General features: G+C 30.6%; 1 protein-coding gene and 2 long non-coding RNA genes across 4 annotated transcripts in view; 1 reads left to right on the forward strand and 2 right to left on the reverse strand.

Annotated features, from left to right (window-relative positions):
- Positions 1-3,023, reverse strand: part of LOC114349359 (DNA replication licensing factor Mcm7) — a 31,519-nt gene extending 28,496 nt beyond the window's left edge. Inside the window, exons 1-2 of the mRNA XM_028299708.2 lie at positions 2,859-3,023; positions 2,432-2,801 (exon numbers count right to left, since the gene is read on the reverse strand). Of these exons, the coding sequence (XP_028155509.1) occupies positions 2,432-2,801; positions 2,859-2,889 (401 nt within the window). The 5' untranslated portion in view covers positions 2,890-3,023. The remainder of the gene's footprint in view (positions 1-2,431; positions 2,802-2,858) is intronic.
- A 325-nt stretch (positions 3,024-3,348) lies between these two features.
- Positions 3,349-6,572, forward strand: LOC126882974 (uncharacterized). 2 transcript variants are annotated; one of them, XR_007697441.1, is made up of 2 exons: positions 3,349-4,220; positions 6,245-6,572. It is a non-coding gene; the product is annotated as an uncharacterized LOC126882974 (long non-coding RNA). The 2 variants fall into 2 exon arrangements; XR_007697440.1 differs by having other exon boundaries at positions 3,349-4,210.
- Positions 6,573-7,597: 1,025 nt separating this feature from the next.
- LOC126882975 (uncharacterized) lies at positions 7,598-11,318 on the reverse strand. Its single transcript, XR_007697442.1, has 2 exons — positions 10,885-11,318; positions 7,598-8,303 (listed from the first exon to the last, which is right to left on the reverse strand). It is a non-coding gene; the product is annotated as an uncharacterized LOC126882975 (long non-coding RNA).
- Between the last annotated feature and the right edge of the window lie 3,830 nt (positions 11,319-15,148).

Raw genomic sequence — 15,148 nt, forward strand, 5'->3', positions numbered from 1 at the left:
TTATTGATGGAGGTTATTTATAAAAAAATATCAAATTGTACTACTCCTACAGTCAAATACCTCTATAATATAACAAAATCCTTTGTATAAACAATACATAATATTTAATTGCATGAGTTCCCACACTGAATGATTGAAACAGTCCCATGTATATCACGTTCTTATTATAAGAGCTTAAAATTATTTTATGGATCTATCCCTTTCTTTCAGTTAAAAGGTTAAAGACGGAGTGATGAGATGAAGAAACAGGAAAAGATGATTTTTTCTTGGAAACAAGAGACTGGAATTACTTTGTTTCTCGTTGCTGAGAAGTAAGGTTTTTGCTGTAGTTAATAAGAGATTAGATCTGGACCTCGAAGGTAAACTACACTATGTCATTTCGAGCAACTGTGCAGTAGAGCACTTTAAATGTTATAATAAACATCTGATGTATCCCATAATTGCTTGAAAAACAATAAGACCATACTTTAATGATAATAATATACAGTGATGAGCGTGCTAATAACCGGCAAAATAGCATAAAAGATGGAAAATGTATTAGGTTTTGAGATAAAAAGAAATAAAACTAGTCGAGCTGGGAAATTTAGCGATATTAACCTATTCATTTACATCACATTGATTGTTTCTCACCTTTAGAAGCATCGGACGAGTTTGGCAAATACCACTATCACAGTGACAGTTTTAGTTGACACACTCCTCTGATATGTGTAAAGCTGGGAAACAATCAATATTATGTAAATAAAAAGGTTACTATCGCTAAATTTCCCAGCTCGACTAGTTTCATTTCATTTTATCTCACAACTTAATATGTTTTCCATCTTTTGTGCTATTTTGCCCGTTATTAGCGTGCTCATCACTGTATAACCAAATTTGTATAATACAACTATGTAATAAAATAAGTGGATTAAGAGGCAACATCAGCCCATGCAAAACGCGTTTCAAAATTGAAGCTTTAATATTGGATATTTTGTCAAGATATTTGGCAAACATATTTGTAATATAGTAAAGAATAGCGGTGCAGAGCCCAATATGAGAAATATGTTAGTATGTGGAAATTACTATATTTAAACACAATATTACAAAAGCTGACCTGTACCGCCATTAAGAAGAACAAAAAAATACAATTTCTTCAAAATAAACATTTTTATCCCATGCCTAGATTTTGTGTCACATTGGAACTATTAAAAATCGATTATCTATAACAAGTAATCGAACTTGACTGACTTGGCAACATTTAGCGCTTCTATGCGAGTATAATAATTATTGTTATAAAAAATAATTATCCAAAAAATATTGTTTTGATAGTATAGTGTCACTGTCGTACTGCCGTCGCACTGTTGAAAGTTTGCAGAACTTTCGAAAACAAAAAATATTGATGACATGCTGATGTACACTCTTAAAGGAATTTATTCAGAACAACACCATGTCGACATAATGTAGTTTACATCCAAGGTCCAGAGATATATATGCATGAAGTTATGCGATAGTAGTATGATATAAGACGCAGCAAAGGAAGAATGTTTTAGAACCAGTTATCAAATATAGAGAGGAAAGTGAGATATGAAAGAAGAGATGATATCTTTGAACGAAGACGGAAACATATAGGACTTTTATCAAATACTATTGACTGTAATACATACAACTCTTGACATTTCCCATTACATTTGAGGAAGCAAACAATATAGCGCCATCTAGTGGTGTGCGGTGATAACCAGAGCAATCTAACCTTACATTTATAAAATTGCTTTATTATTGTTTTTGTATAAGTGTTTGAACTATTTTAATTTTAATTTAATTTAGCAAAATTAGCTCTTTATTCAAAAATTTATAAAATTAAATTTGAATGTTTACGTCAAATTTTACATTTTTAAAACGTAGTTTCACTTCAAGCCGACAGTGGCGCTAGCGCGCTAAGTGGCAACGTGCTTCCAGATTTCTGTGGGAGTTGGATGTATTACAGTCAATAGTATTTGCTTTTATGCAATACTACCTTCCTATTGAGGTTACATAAAAAAATCAGAGCCTACCTTTCCAGAAAATTGTAATTAACTCTGTGTTAGTGCGGTGGGTAAATATTACACAATTAGTGTGGTGGAGTGTGTAGAGCCCCAATAAAAATAATCAAGAATACAAGGAAAAATTTAAAAAAAAAATCAAAAAATTCTTAGAAATAAGATAACCGTAATCTTTACTAAATGCACTTATTGGTTTCTTGGTTTGATCTAAAAAATAACATTAAATTGCAAACATACAAATAATATTCTGAATATGTCAACAGAGAACATCAAAATATTTCTGGCTATGGTGTATCACACCCCGCCGCACTCTAACGCAGGGTTAATATACATGACAGAGAAACTAATAGGAATTTGGCTTTTTTACGGAATAACAATTTTTAAATTGTTTAATATTATTATCTGTTAATACTTACTACCGGCGCATTAGCTCTGAAGGAAATTTATTCCTAGCTTCCCTGTGTTCATTTGGCTGTCTCAATCTATTTTCCATCATCAAACGATGTTCAATATAAACATCCAGAGCATCTTTGGCTATTACATCTTTCTGAACGAATGTAGGTAACAGATCAAACACAATGTCGCCAAGAATTGTACTGTATCTTCTTGTATTCGCTTGAATAGCCCTGGCGAGATCATCGTCAAAATCGTTCACATCATCCAGTTCTATCCACATAGCAACTTGTTCCCTATGTGCTAATTTTGTTAATTGATTTGAATACTTAAAGATTTTGACACCAGAAACATCTTGTACACAATATTCCATCAAAAACGTCTTGAGTTGTTCTGTAGTGTGCAGAAATTAGAAGTCATTTTAATTCATTAGATTTAAATAATGCTTACCTTTATCCTTATCATAATCCCTCCGTGCCATTTTAAACAACTGATTTTATAGATATTGGTGTAATTTAGTTTAGATTCAAGTTAAAAAGTTAAAACTACAAAACCACCATTCACAATAGCTTATGCACAATTTGCGCGGGAAACGGGAAACCAAACACCAGACGTCAGTTATGTCACGTTGACATTATGTCAATTTTTAAACTTTGATAAAAGAAGAGTAAAAGAAAAGAAGAAGATGATAATTATCTTAGACAAGGAAAAAAGAGCTCTTTCCTTGTCTAAGATAATTATGGGGCCTGGCCCTGGATTCCGTGCACTGTAGATATCTACATGTCGCTTTCTATTGGTGTCAATTTTCGTAAAAATATTTGAATTTTAGCTTTAATTGAATTATTTTCTAGTTTTGCTAGGTTATACTCTAATTGATGCTGAAGTGAGACTTAGTAAAACCATAGAGGTATATATTAACATAGAGGGAGCCTACCTTCCGCGCTTCCTGACGACAAGATCTCATGGACTGGTTTGCTGCATCTCTTTCTAACACATTGTATCGAAAATCTATGATGACATTCAGTGTGAATATAGGCACGGAAAAGGAGGACAACTGTAGCAGTTTTACTATGCGTAAGAGTGAAACAGCACTAATCCAAATAAAAAGATGGTGTCGTCACTTAGCTCTGAATGATACTCTCTCTATGCTAATATATAACTCTATGAGTAAAACAAGAAAATATTTGAATTAAAACTAAAAATTCAAATATATTGACATTAATAGAAAGCGATATGCGCAGTGTGAATATATTTTAATTTTTAGTTTTAATTCAAATATTTTCTTGTTTTACTAAGTCTCACTTCAGCATCAATTAGAGTATAACCTAGCAAAACTAGAAAATAATTCAATTAAAGCTAAAATTCAAATATTTTTACGAAAATTGACATCGATAGAAAGCGACATGTAGATATCTACAGTGCACGGAATCCAGTGGTGGGATCACGATCAGTAGAATGGTAGAATGCTGACGTCACAAAAATAATTCTACAATCGACAATTTTGGTATCACGTTAACACGCTTGGGAAAGTAGAATCGGTGCTCGGCAATGTTCGGATATTCTACTAGCCGTGTTAAAAATATCGCTTCTTCTTCTTAAAAATATTGCTGTTTGACGTGTGGTTGTCTTTATTTTGTGGTGGTTGCATTCAAAAAGCTAACCTAAAGATTATTATTTGTGATTATTTGCGTTTATTTGAGATATTATGTTTATTTTTGTCTTATGTTTGTTTGGAACTATTTTATTAGAAATCACTAAATTTTTGGATTTTACCTGTGACTAGGGAACATTGTTATATAAAGGTATTTTTATGTAGGTATTTTTTCTATAAATTCCTGTTACTGTAAAGGAAAAATAACACATCAATAAGTTGTAGGTTCATATCACTTATTAATTATTATTAATATATTTTGATGTTTATATTAAATACCGATATAGTTCGACGTTCAGATGCTTCCTGCTCGGATATACAAAGAAATGAGCAATTAAGAAACGAAATAAATAGGTATAATATAGAGGAGAATAATGAGAAGGGAAAGTGATGCATTTACTTTAGGAGTTTGTAGATCTATTTATATCAACAACAGACATAGTGAACTATTTAATTATTAATTATTATTAATATATTTTGATGTTTATATTAAATACTGATATAGTTTGACGTTTAGATGCTTCCTGCTCAGATACTTGGTCATATACAAAGAAATGAGCAATTAAGAAACAAAATAAATAGGTATAATATAGAGGAGAATAATGAGAAGGGAAAGTGATGCATTTACTTTAGGAGTTTGTAGATCTATTTATATTAACAACAGACATGGTGAACTATTTTTTTGAGAGGCTTCTACCTCATAATATGTCATAATCCGTTCATCCAAGCAGTGTTGAGCCTTCACTGCCAATTTTTGTCTCACTTATTTTTATGCAATAAGTTCCTATCAAAGAGTAGTCGGTCAGAGCTATCAGTTATTTTTCGTCCGCTATAACTTTTCCCATGTGTAGCGATTCATTTTCAAACAAATTAAGTCAAAACATAAAGTGAAATGAATGTTGACGTGTATATACATTTTGTATACTAATATACTAAACACATCGGCGTATGTGTCACTTTATGTTTTGATTTAATTTGTTCGAAAATGAATCGTGCCCCATGACAAAGATAAAATGGAACTGCTATATCAATTGCCCAAAATACTGTTATCAACCGTTTAAATGATGTAACAAATTTAACAATTGAACATCTAAGTGAAGAGTCGATTATCTTTCCTACTACATTCGTTCAAAAAGAGAATTTTAAAAGAAAATTTATGCAGAAGTTTAACTTTCCTGGCTGTGTAGGGGCCATAGTTTGCACACATGTTGCTATAATTGCTCCAACGGAACGGGAACATAACTATCTTAATAGAAAAGTTATCTTTCTAAAAATGTCCAAATTGTAACACTTGTTATATAACACTACTTACTTGTAATATTATATTATGTACTATATGCTGCCAATAATCAATTTATAAAAATAATGTATTATCACATAATATATTATATTGCAAATATCGCAAAAATTTGTAGTATTTGTTGATATTTGTGTTGAAAAAATGACTAACAAAATAAAGAATAAGTAAAAAATTACAATATTTTAGGCGTGTGATCCAGACTTAAAAATTTTAAACATCGATGCTAGATGGGGAGGTGCAACACATGATGCTTCATATGGAGAAACTCAAATGTAAAACTTTTTTGCAGCAGATCGTTTAAAATAGAGATCAAAACATTTTCCATTTCTATTCTGGCAAAGATTACTTTCACTTCTTAGTTATCTTTGCTGGACGGTGAAGCTTTATATCTTATTATGAAGTATTTTGAACATAAAACTTTTGTTTTATGGATGCATTGATCAAATTTCTTAAAGAAATGTTTATTTCAAGTTTCATAATAATTTTTATAAGTAGTTTAATATTATTACTTATTTTTGCACTAGAAATAATAATTGTAAAGCTTCATTGACTAATGGCCAGTTTCACCAAAGATGAATAGTAGTTTATTCGATGAATAAAATTATTCAACTGATAAAACTGACACAACTATGTTTCTCTAACGTCAAATAGTACTTATTTTATTTATTTATCAAATAAATATTTACTCTTCAAATGAATTGACGAGTTAATCTCACTTTAAATATCTGTAACAAAGAAAATTCGTCAATTTAATTTTAAATTATCACACTATTCACTGATTTATTTGTTGTTGGTGAAACTGGCCATAGAGAGTAAAATTGCATTATTTTTCAATTTACATAAATTTGTGGTTTATTTGTGATTTATTCTTTGTTCTCATTTTAGTCTTGGTATGAAACACGCTGGATGGACGACATTAAACGAATATCCAAGAAATGGCAACAAGAAGCACAGAACCGTGAAGAGTGGCGAAGAATGGGAGAGACCTATGTCCAGCAGTGGACAGAAGAGGTTGTATGATGATGATGATGATGAAACAATGTTAAGACAATACTGTGTGCTTTTTCAGTCCTATGAAAGAAAATGTTTTGGATGTAACAGAGAAGTACTACAACTTTGTTATGAAGATTTGTCTTTGTTATTTTTATAATGTTCATGGATTATATTTGTTTTTATGTATTCTTCAGTTTAAATAAAGTTTATGTTTTACCCATTATTGATTTTTATTTCAACCTGAAAATTATAATGATAATAGTAAGAGGATTCTGAGGTTTTTCTGCAGAAACAATGCATTTTTTGAGAAAAAATATTTCACAAAAATTAAGGTTAATTTTGTAAAAGTCAGACTGTCCTCTGTAGTTAATTTACATATATTTTTATATTGTTCTGAAGCTGCTTCTTTGTGATATCGTATGCAATATACTATTTTATTGTGAAATAATCCACGATTTAGTTAAAAATAAAATTTATTAACGTTTCAACTTCCAAGTCGGAAATCGTTATTGAAATACAAAATATTAATTAATATTTTAGTACTCATTAATAAGTTAAATTAAAATTTATTATATTAATTTATATTTTATATTTCGATAACTGTTTCCGAAGTGGAAGTTAAAACGTCAATAAATCTCATTTTTCACTTAAATTGTGGCTTTTTTCCCAATAAAATAGTAAATCATATATTTTTATTAACTAAACTTATGCCTGGTAGCACCAACAAATCTTAAACTCAGCCCAGCTCATCGATATGGCCGCTTTAAGTTTCACTCACGTTGCACCATAATTTTCGATTCTTATCTAAATAAATAATCCATTATTGTGCCAAGCTGAAAACTGATCTAAGACTCAATGATGCCACACATACATATATTTCGCAATCTGAGCTTAAGGCACATCTAAAGTTTAAGATCTGTTGATGCAACCAGGCATTAAACATCTTTATATAGGTAAGCTTTCAGAATACAAATAATGTGTGCAAAAGAATAAGCATTTTAAATTTCAATCGAAAGATTAAATTCAAACAAATTTTTATAAAAAAACTACAAATAATTTAAATAACTTATTAAAAACAATCACAGTGAAGGTCAAACTTTTTTTTATCTGCATCAACCACTAGGGTTATTAGTGGTAGGTTTAGTAAACAAGTGGAGAAAATATTTATACCTAATGAATAAATTATATTTACTATAAGTATGGGTTGTTAAACAGTAGGTATATAAAATCAAAATGTACCTACAATTATGTAGAAAAAAGTTTTATTCATCTAAGAAACATACAGTGTAAGTAGATACATTCACCAATCTATTTTGAGACAAAATTCTATTCTGTAGAGGTTTAAGGTACCAGTATCACGAAGAAATAAAGTTGATGTCTCCAAATAAAGGAAAGCCAAACATGTTATTTAGGTTTGTTGCTTCGTTATCCTGCTATTAGTTATATCAAAATAAAAACTAATTGTATTTTTGCAAAACAGTCACTATGAAAAACCACGAGAAACTTTCTTTAGATGTCTATGAGGAAAACCGTTGATTGAAATATTATGTAAAACATATTAGTGAACATAAAAACAATAACAATAGACAAAAATATTCTATGCGGAACCGGGAAAAATAAATATCTGTCATATTGCCATATTGGTTCTGTTTTTGTTTATCAACATGAGAAAGAAAGAGATTAACCGTCCTTTCTACAGCTAAGAAGTGGTAGTTTGAGGAGGATTTTTATTCTACAAGGGTGGGGATAAAATTCGACTGGAAACGACCATTCTATTCATCGTGATACCAAATTTACGCTTGCAGGCGATAATCGACGGTTGCTAGGCAACGTGACGTCAGCATTCTACCATTCTACCGATCGTGATCCCACCGCAGGCCCTGATTCTAATTCATTTCGACAGTCGCAATTTCATTTCGACACCGCCATGACAGCAACTGGGGATATTAACCTTATCATGTTGAGACTGCTCAGAATTTGGGTTGGCGCTTCGGTTTCTTGGATTTTGTTGATAGTCTGGGAAAATTATCGAAATAATAGTACCATTTTTGGGAAAAATTATTTACCAGCTATTTTATTGCTAAAATCGAATCTTAAGATTGCATATATTAGTAATATGGGGTATGACAAGTCCGTAGAAAGTGTGTTATTTTATTTATAAACAAATTAGCACTCCTAAATCTTCTTTTTTTTTCAATTAGTGGTCTGTAACTCCTATAATTTTTCCTTTGAGCCAAAAACACTCAAATAAAAATTCACCGTAATTTAGTTCTGCACAAAGTTATTTTTTTTTCCGATTTCCTTCAACAAAAATTTTACTCAGAAAATCCGAGTTTTCCCAAAAAATCTGCCATTTTCAATTAAAATTTTAGGGAAGTACCTAATTATTTATCAATAATTAAATAATTGAAGACATGAAAGATTTATTATAGTAGATTATACAGAGGGGCTAAATTATGGAATAAATTCATTTCTTTAAAACGGACGATTTTGGAGCAAAATCCCGAAAGAGGTCGATTTTTATTTTTAAATTACAATTTTTTGGCATATATTTCATACTAGTGACGTCATCCATCTGAGCGTGATGACGTAATCGATAATTTTGTTAATGGGAATAGGGGTCGTGTGGTAGGTCATTTGAAAGGGCGTTTAATTCTCTATTCAGTAATATAAACATTAATATCATTAGGTATTTATACAGGGTTGCCAAAAAAAATTTTGAATTAAATTAATTGGCGCAAAAAGAAGAATGTATGTAATTTATTTAACTCAAAATACATTGTACTGCTGTCAGAAAATAGAAAAAAAGGTTTATTTCACAAATAAACATTTCTTTTCGCTTAAATTAAATCACAAACAGCCTCCCTCCTACCTATTGGCAGTTTGAACTTTTAATTTAAGCTAAAAGCAATGTTTATTTGCAAAATAAACATTTTTTTCTATTTTCTGACAGCAATAGAATGTATTTTGAGTTAAATAAATTACATGCATTCTTCTTCTTGCGTCAATTAATTTAATTCAAAATTTTTTTTGGCCTCCCTGTATAAATATTGATATTAATGTTTATAATACTGAATAGAGAATTGAACGCCTTTGTAAATGAGCTACAACACGAACCCATATTCCTATTTAAAAAAATAATTACGTCATCACGCTCGGATGGATGACGTCACTAGTTTGAAATATATGCCAAGAAATTTAATTTAAAAATAAAAATCGACCTGTTTCGGGATTTTTCTCTAAAATCGTCCATTTTAGAGAAAATGAATTTATTCCATAATTTAGCCCCTCTCTGTATATCAGGAGACCGGCGACAATCTAACCAATAGTTTAGCAATAATTAAAATGTTAATTAAAAAATTTCGGTCGAAATAATAACCAGAAAGATTATGATACACCAGAATAACTATGATTTTCATATAAAAAAGCACTATACCTATTCAACGTACCTTACAGGATTGAAATTGGACCATTTGAGCGGTCTCAGGAATGTTATAAAGAAACAATTTTTTGGCTTATAAACAAATAGAACCCCTCAGAAAATATTAGATTAAATTAAATTAAGTTAACGCTGTTCAAAAGAGCACGGCTTCTGTGTCCCTTTCGAAGAAAAACAAATTGAATTGCGAGGAGTCATTCCAGGTATAACCGGTCAAATTTGACCGGCATTTGCGACAGAGTTATAAACAACAGGATTTTAATCTTTGAACCATTAGATACCTTTTAATTCCGGTCCTCTTTGTACATACAAATTTTCATATCTTCAAGACACTCATAACAAAAAAGATTTATGTCACTGTCACCAAATTATTTAATTATTGATAAATAATTACTTCCCTCAAATTTTAGTTGAAAATTAAAGATTTTGTTTGGAAAACCCGAATTTTCCGAAGAAAATTTCCGTCGAAGGAAATTGGAATAAATTATCAATGTGCAGAATTAAATTACTGTCAATTTTTATGTGAGTGTTTTGGTTTAAAGTTAAAATTTTCGGAGTTATAGAGCAATAATAAAAAAAAAGATTTCGGAGCGCTAATTTGTTTATAAATAAAATAGCACACTTTCTGTGGACTTTGCACAGCTATATTACTAATATAGGAAATCTTAAGATTTCAGCATGTCCAGCAATAAAATAGCTGGTAATTAATTTTCCTTGTTTTTTACTAATTTTCCCAGATTATTACCTCACATCTTTCATTGAGTTGATGATTCATGTTGTGGACATTCTCAATTATTATATTTCTAATTTAATACTATTCTATCTAATTCCTCAAAACAAGCAAATTTCAATTAAACCCAGCTATATTATAATACCTTTTGATTTAGTTTTCCTTGCAAGAAATAAACAAAACACATCTAAACTAAACCTAACCTCGCTTTTGGCCATTCATTCATCTCCGTGTCAAATAATTTCGACAGTCGCCATATTGAAAGCGACTTGTTTTTGGTCGAAATTTGGGGCCTGATTCTAATTCATTTCGACAGTGCAATTTCATTTCGACACCGCCATGACAGCAACTGGGGATATTAACCTTATCATGTTGAGACTGCTCACTGCATGCTCACTGCTCAGAATTTGGGTTGGCGCTTCGGTTTCTTGGATTTTGTTGATAGTCTGGGAAAATTATCGAAATAATACCATTTTTGGGAAAAATTATTTACCAGCTATTTTATTGCTAAAATCGAATCTTAAGATTGCATATATTAGTAATATGGGGTATGACAAGTCCGCAGAAAGTGTGTTATTTTATTTATAAACAAATTAGCACTCCTAAATCTTCTTTTTTTTTCAATTAGTGGTCTGTAACTCCTATAATTTTTCCTTTGAGCCAAAAACACTCAAATAAAAATTCACCGTAATTTAGTTCTGCACAAAGTTATTTTTTTTTCCGATTTCCTTCAACAAAAATTTTACTCAGAAAATCCGAGTTTTCCCAAAAAATCTGCCATTTTCAATTAAAATTTTAGGGAAGTACCTAATTATTTATTAATAATTAAATAATTGAAGACATGAAAGATTTATTATAGTAGATTATACAGAGGGGCTAAATTATGGAATAAATTCATTTCTTTAAAACGGACGATTTTGGAGCAAAATCCCGAAAGAGGTCGATTTTTATTTTTAAATTACAATTTTTTGGCATATATTTCATACTAGTGACGTCATCCATCTGAGCGTGATGACGTAATCGATAATTTTGTTAATGGGAATAGGGGTCGTGTGGTAGGTCATTTGAAAGGGCGTTTAATTCTCTATTCAGTAATATAAACATTAATATCATTAGGTATTTATACAGGGTTGCCAAAAAAAAATTTTGAATTAAATTAATTGGCGCAAAAAGAAGAATGTATGTAATTTATTTAACTCAAAATACATTGTACTGCTGTCAGAAAATAGAAAAAAAGGTTTATTTCACAAATAAACATTTCTTTTCGCTTAAATTAAATCACAAACAGCCTCCCTCCTACCTATTGGCAGTTTGAACTTTTAATTTAAGCTAAAAGCAATGTTTATTTGCAAAATAAACATTTTTTTCTATTTTCTGACAGCAATAGAATGTATTTTGAGTTAAATAAATTACATGCATTCTTCTTCTTGAGTCAATTAATTTAATTCAAAATTTTTTTTGGCCTCCCTGTATAAATATTGATATTAATGTTTATAATACTGAATAGAGAATTGAACGCCTTTGTAAATGAGCTACAACACGAACCCATATTCCTATTTAAAAAAATAATTACGTCATCACGCTCGGATGGATGACGTCACTAGTTTGAAATATATGCCAAGAAATTTAATTTAAAAATAAAAATCGACCTGTTTCGGGATTTTTCTCTAAAATCGTCCATTTTAGAGAAAATGAATTTATTCCATAATTTAGCCCCTCTCTGTATATCAGGAGACCGGCGACAATCTAACCAATAGTTTAGCAATAATTAAAATGTTAATTAAAAAATTTCGGTCGAAATAATAACCAGAAAGATTATGATACACCAGAATAACTATGATTTTCATATAAAAAAGCACTATACCTATTCAACGTACCTTACAGGATTGAAATTGGACCATTTGAGCTGTCTCAGGAATGTTATAAAGAAACAATTTTTTGGCTTATAAACAAATAGAACCCCTCAGAAAATATTAGATTAAATTAAATTAAGTTAACGCTGTTCAAAAGAGCACGGCTTCTGTGTCCTTTTCGAAGAAAAACAAATTGAATTGCGAGGAGTGATTCCAGGTATAACCGGTCAAATTTGACCGGCATTTGCGACAGAGTTATAAACAACAGGATTTTAATCTTTGAACCATTAGATACCTTTTAATTCCGGTCCTCTTTGTACATACAAATTTTCATATCTTCAAGACACTCATAACAAAAAAGATTTATGTCACTGTCACCAAATTATTTAATTATTGATAAATAATTACTTCCCTCAAATTTTAGTTGAAAATTAAAGATTTTGTTTGGAAAACCCGAATTTTCCGAAGAAAATTTCCGTCGAAGGAAATTGGAATAAATTATCAATGTGCAGAATTAAATTACTGTCAATTTTTATGTGAGTGTTTTGGTTTAAAGTTAAAATTTTCGGAGTTATAGAGCAATAATAAAAAAAAAAGATTTCGGAGCGCTAATTTGTTTATAAACAAAATAGCACACTTTCTGTGGACTTTGCACAGCTATATTACTAATATAGGAAATCTTAAGATTTGATTTCAGCATGTCCAGCAATAAAATAGATGGTAATTAATTTTCCTTGTTTTTTACTAATTTTCCCAGATTATTACCTCACATCTTTCATTGAGTTGATGATTCATGTTGTGGACATTCTCAATTATTATATTTCTAATTTAATACTATTCTATCTAATTCCTCAAAACAAGCAAATTTCAATTAAACCCAGCTATATTATAATACCTTTTGATTTAGTTTTCCTTGCAAGAAATAAACAAAACACATCTAAACTAAACCTAACCTCGCTTTTGGCCATTCATTCATCTCCCTGTCAAATAATTTCGACAGTCGCCATATTGAAAGCGACTTGTTTTTGGTCGAAATTTGATTTAGAATCAGGGCCATGATGATATAAGTTATTGGTTATCGACTGTCATTTGTTTCGAGCTTCTGTCATGTGTCACATAATATTAATATATCTACGCCATACGTCTTTGGTTTGTATATATCAGTGATGTGGCACTCTCTCCCACATCACTGGTATATATCAATAACGTATGACGTAGATATATTAATATTATGTGACACATGACAGAAGCTCGAAACAAATGGGTGCGTTCGGACGACCACAGCGGCTGGACAGCTGAGCCAGCAGTAGCTGTCAGACGTCACCGCTGGAAGCCAGCCGCTGAGAGATTTACTAAGCTTTCCCTATCACGGCTGGATACAACCACTCAGCCGATTTCTGCTGACAGCCAGCCGCTATGGTCGTCCGAACGCACCCTGACTGTGAATGAAAAGCCCTATTAAAATTATCTACAGATCGAGAGAGTCTCGTACATTGCACGGCTTCGAGCCACGCTTCACGCAACCGTATTTGCGAACTTGTGTTTTGGGTTGTGTGGTCGTGTTCTGGTCGAGTGGAGTTATAATTTATAAAAAATATAATATAAAAAATATAATACCAAAATTTAAATATAATCGTTTCTACTGATTCATAATATGTATACTATAATATAATATATTTAAGTTTTTAAATATTGCTAATATTATTAAAGTTTTTAACATTGTATTTAATATACCTACTTTGTTTTATTAATAATAATATTATCTACAGTCGGAAAAATGAAAGAATACCCATGAACGAACATATAAAACACGCTGTATTTTCCTGTCACCGTGTTACAAAGAAAATTGTCCAGTGCAAGTACATGTAACAATAATTATTACATGCACTTGCGCTGGCCAATTTTTTGTGTGACACGGTGACAGGAAAATACAGCGTGTTTTATATGTTCGTTCATGGGTATTCTTTCATTTTTCCTACTGTAAGTATTGCACCTTGTTCAAAAAAAGTTCAAGATAAATACCGCGGTTTTTTCATATGAAAATGCAAAGCAAAATATACAATTTGCAGAGTAAGTGCAATGTAAATGCTTGTTTTTTGATAAAATAATACAAATTGTATGTAGGTAGGTAGAGTAGCAAACGTTGAGTAGTTATAGCAAAAGTAGCTATATGGGCCATTCCAAGAACATACGCCTGTTTTGGATTACTTCGACAACGAATATTTATTTTACTGTGCAAAATAATAAGTACGAAAGTAAATGGCGCTAATAATTATTCCAATAAACAACAAGCAATTTACTTTCGTTCTTCTTATTTTGCACAGTAAAATATTCGTTGTCGAAGTAATCCAAAACAGGCGTATGTTCGTGGAATAGGGTATACGCCATCTGAGACACGATAAGGATGAAATTAGTTTTATATTTTCTTTTCTCATGAAGCATGCATGATGGAGCATGTTGTTTTGTTATCTATATGTTGCAAATATGTTGTTTTTTTTTCAAATTACTTACAAAATATGTTGTTTTCAATACAAGTACCTAATTGTTGTTATTATTTACTGAGCATTTAGAATTTTGACTAACTCTCGATTTCATATAAAGTTAAAGTGTGTGTTACCTTAAAAAATGCAATTGTTATAGTTAAAGAAAACTTTAAATTTAAAGTCCACTTTAACTTTATTAATATAAAATCGAGCGTAAGAAATTTTATAAACTTTGGAAAATAGCATTTCAAAAAAAAGTACTGTAAGTATGCTGTATTTTTTATTTTTTCT

This window comes from Diabrotica virgifera, chromosome 4, assembly GCF_917563875.1.
Source record: "Diabrotica virgifera virgifera chromosome 4, PGI_DIABVI_V3a".
Lineage (NCBI taxonomy): Eukaryota > Metazoa > Arthropoda > Insecta > Coleoptera > Chrysomelidae > Diabrotica > Diabrotica virgifera.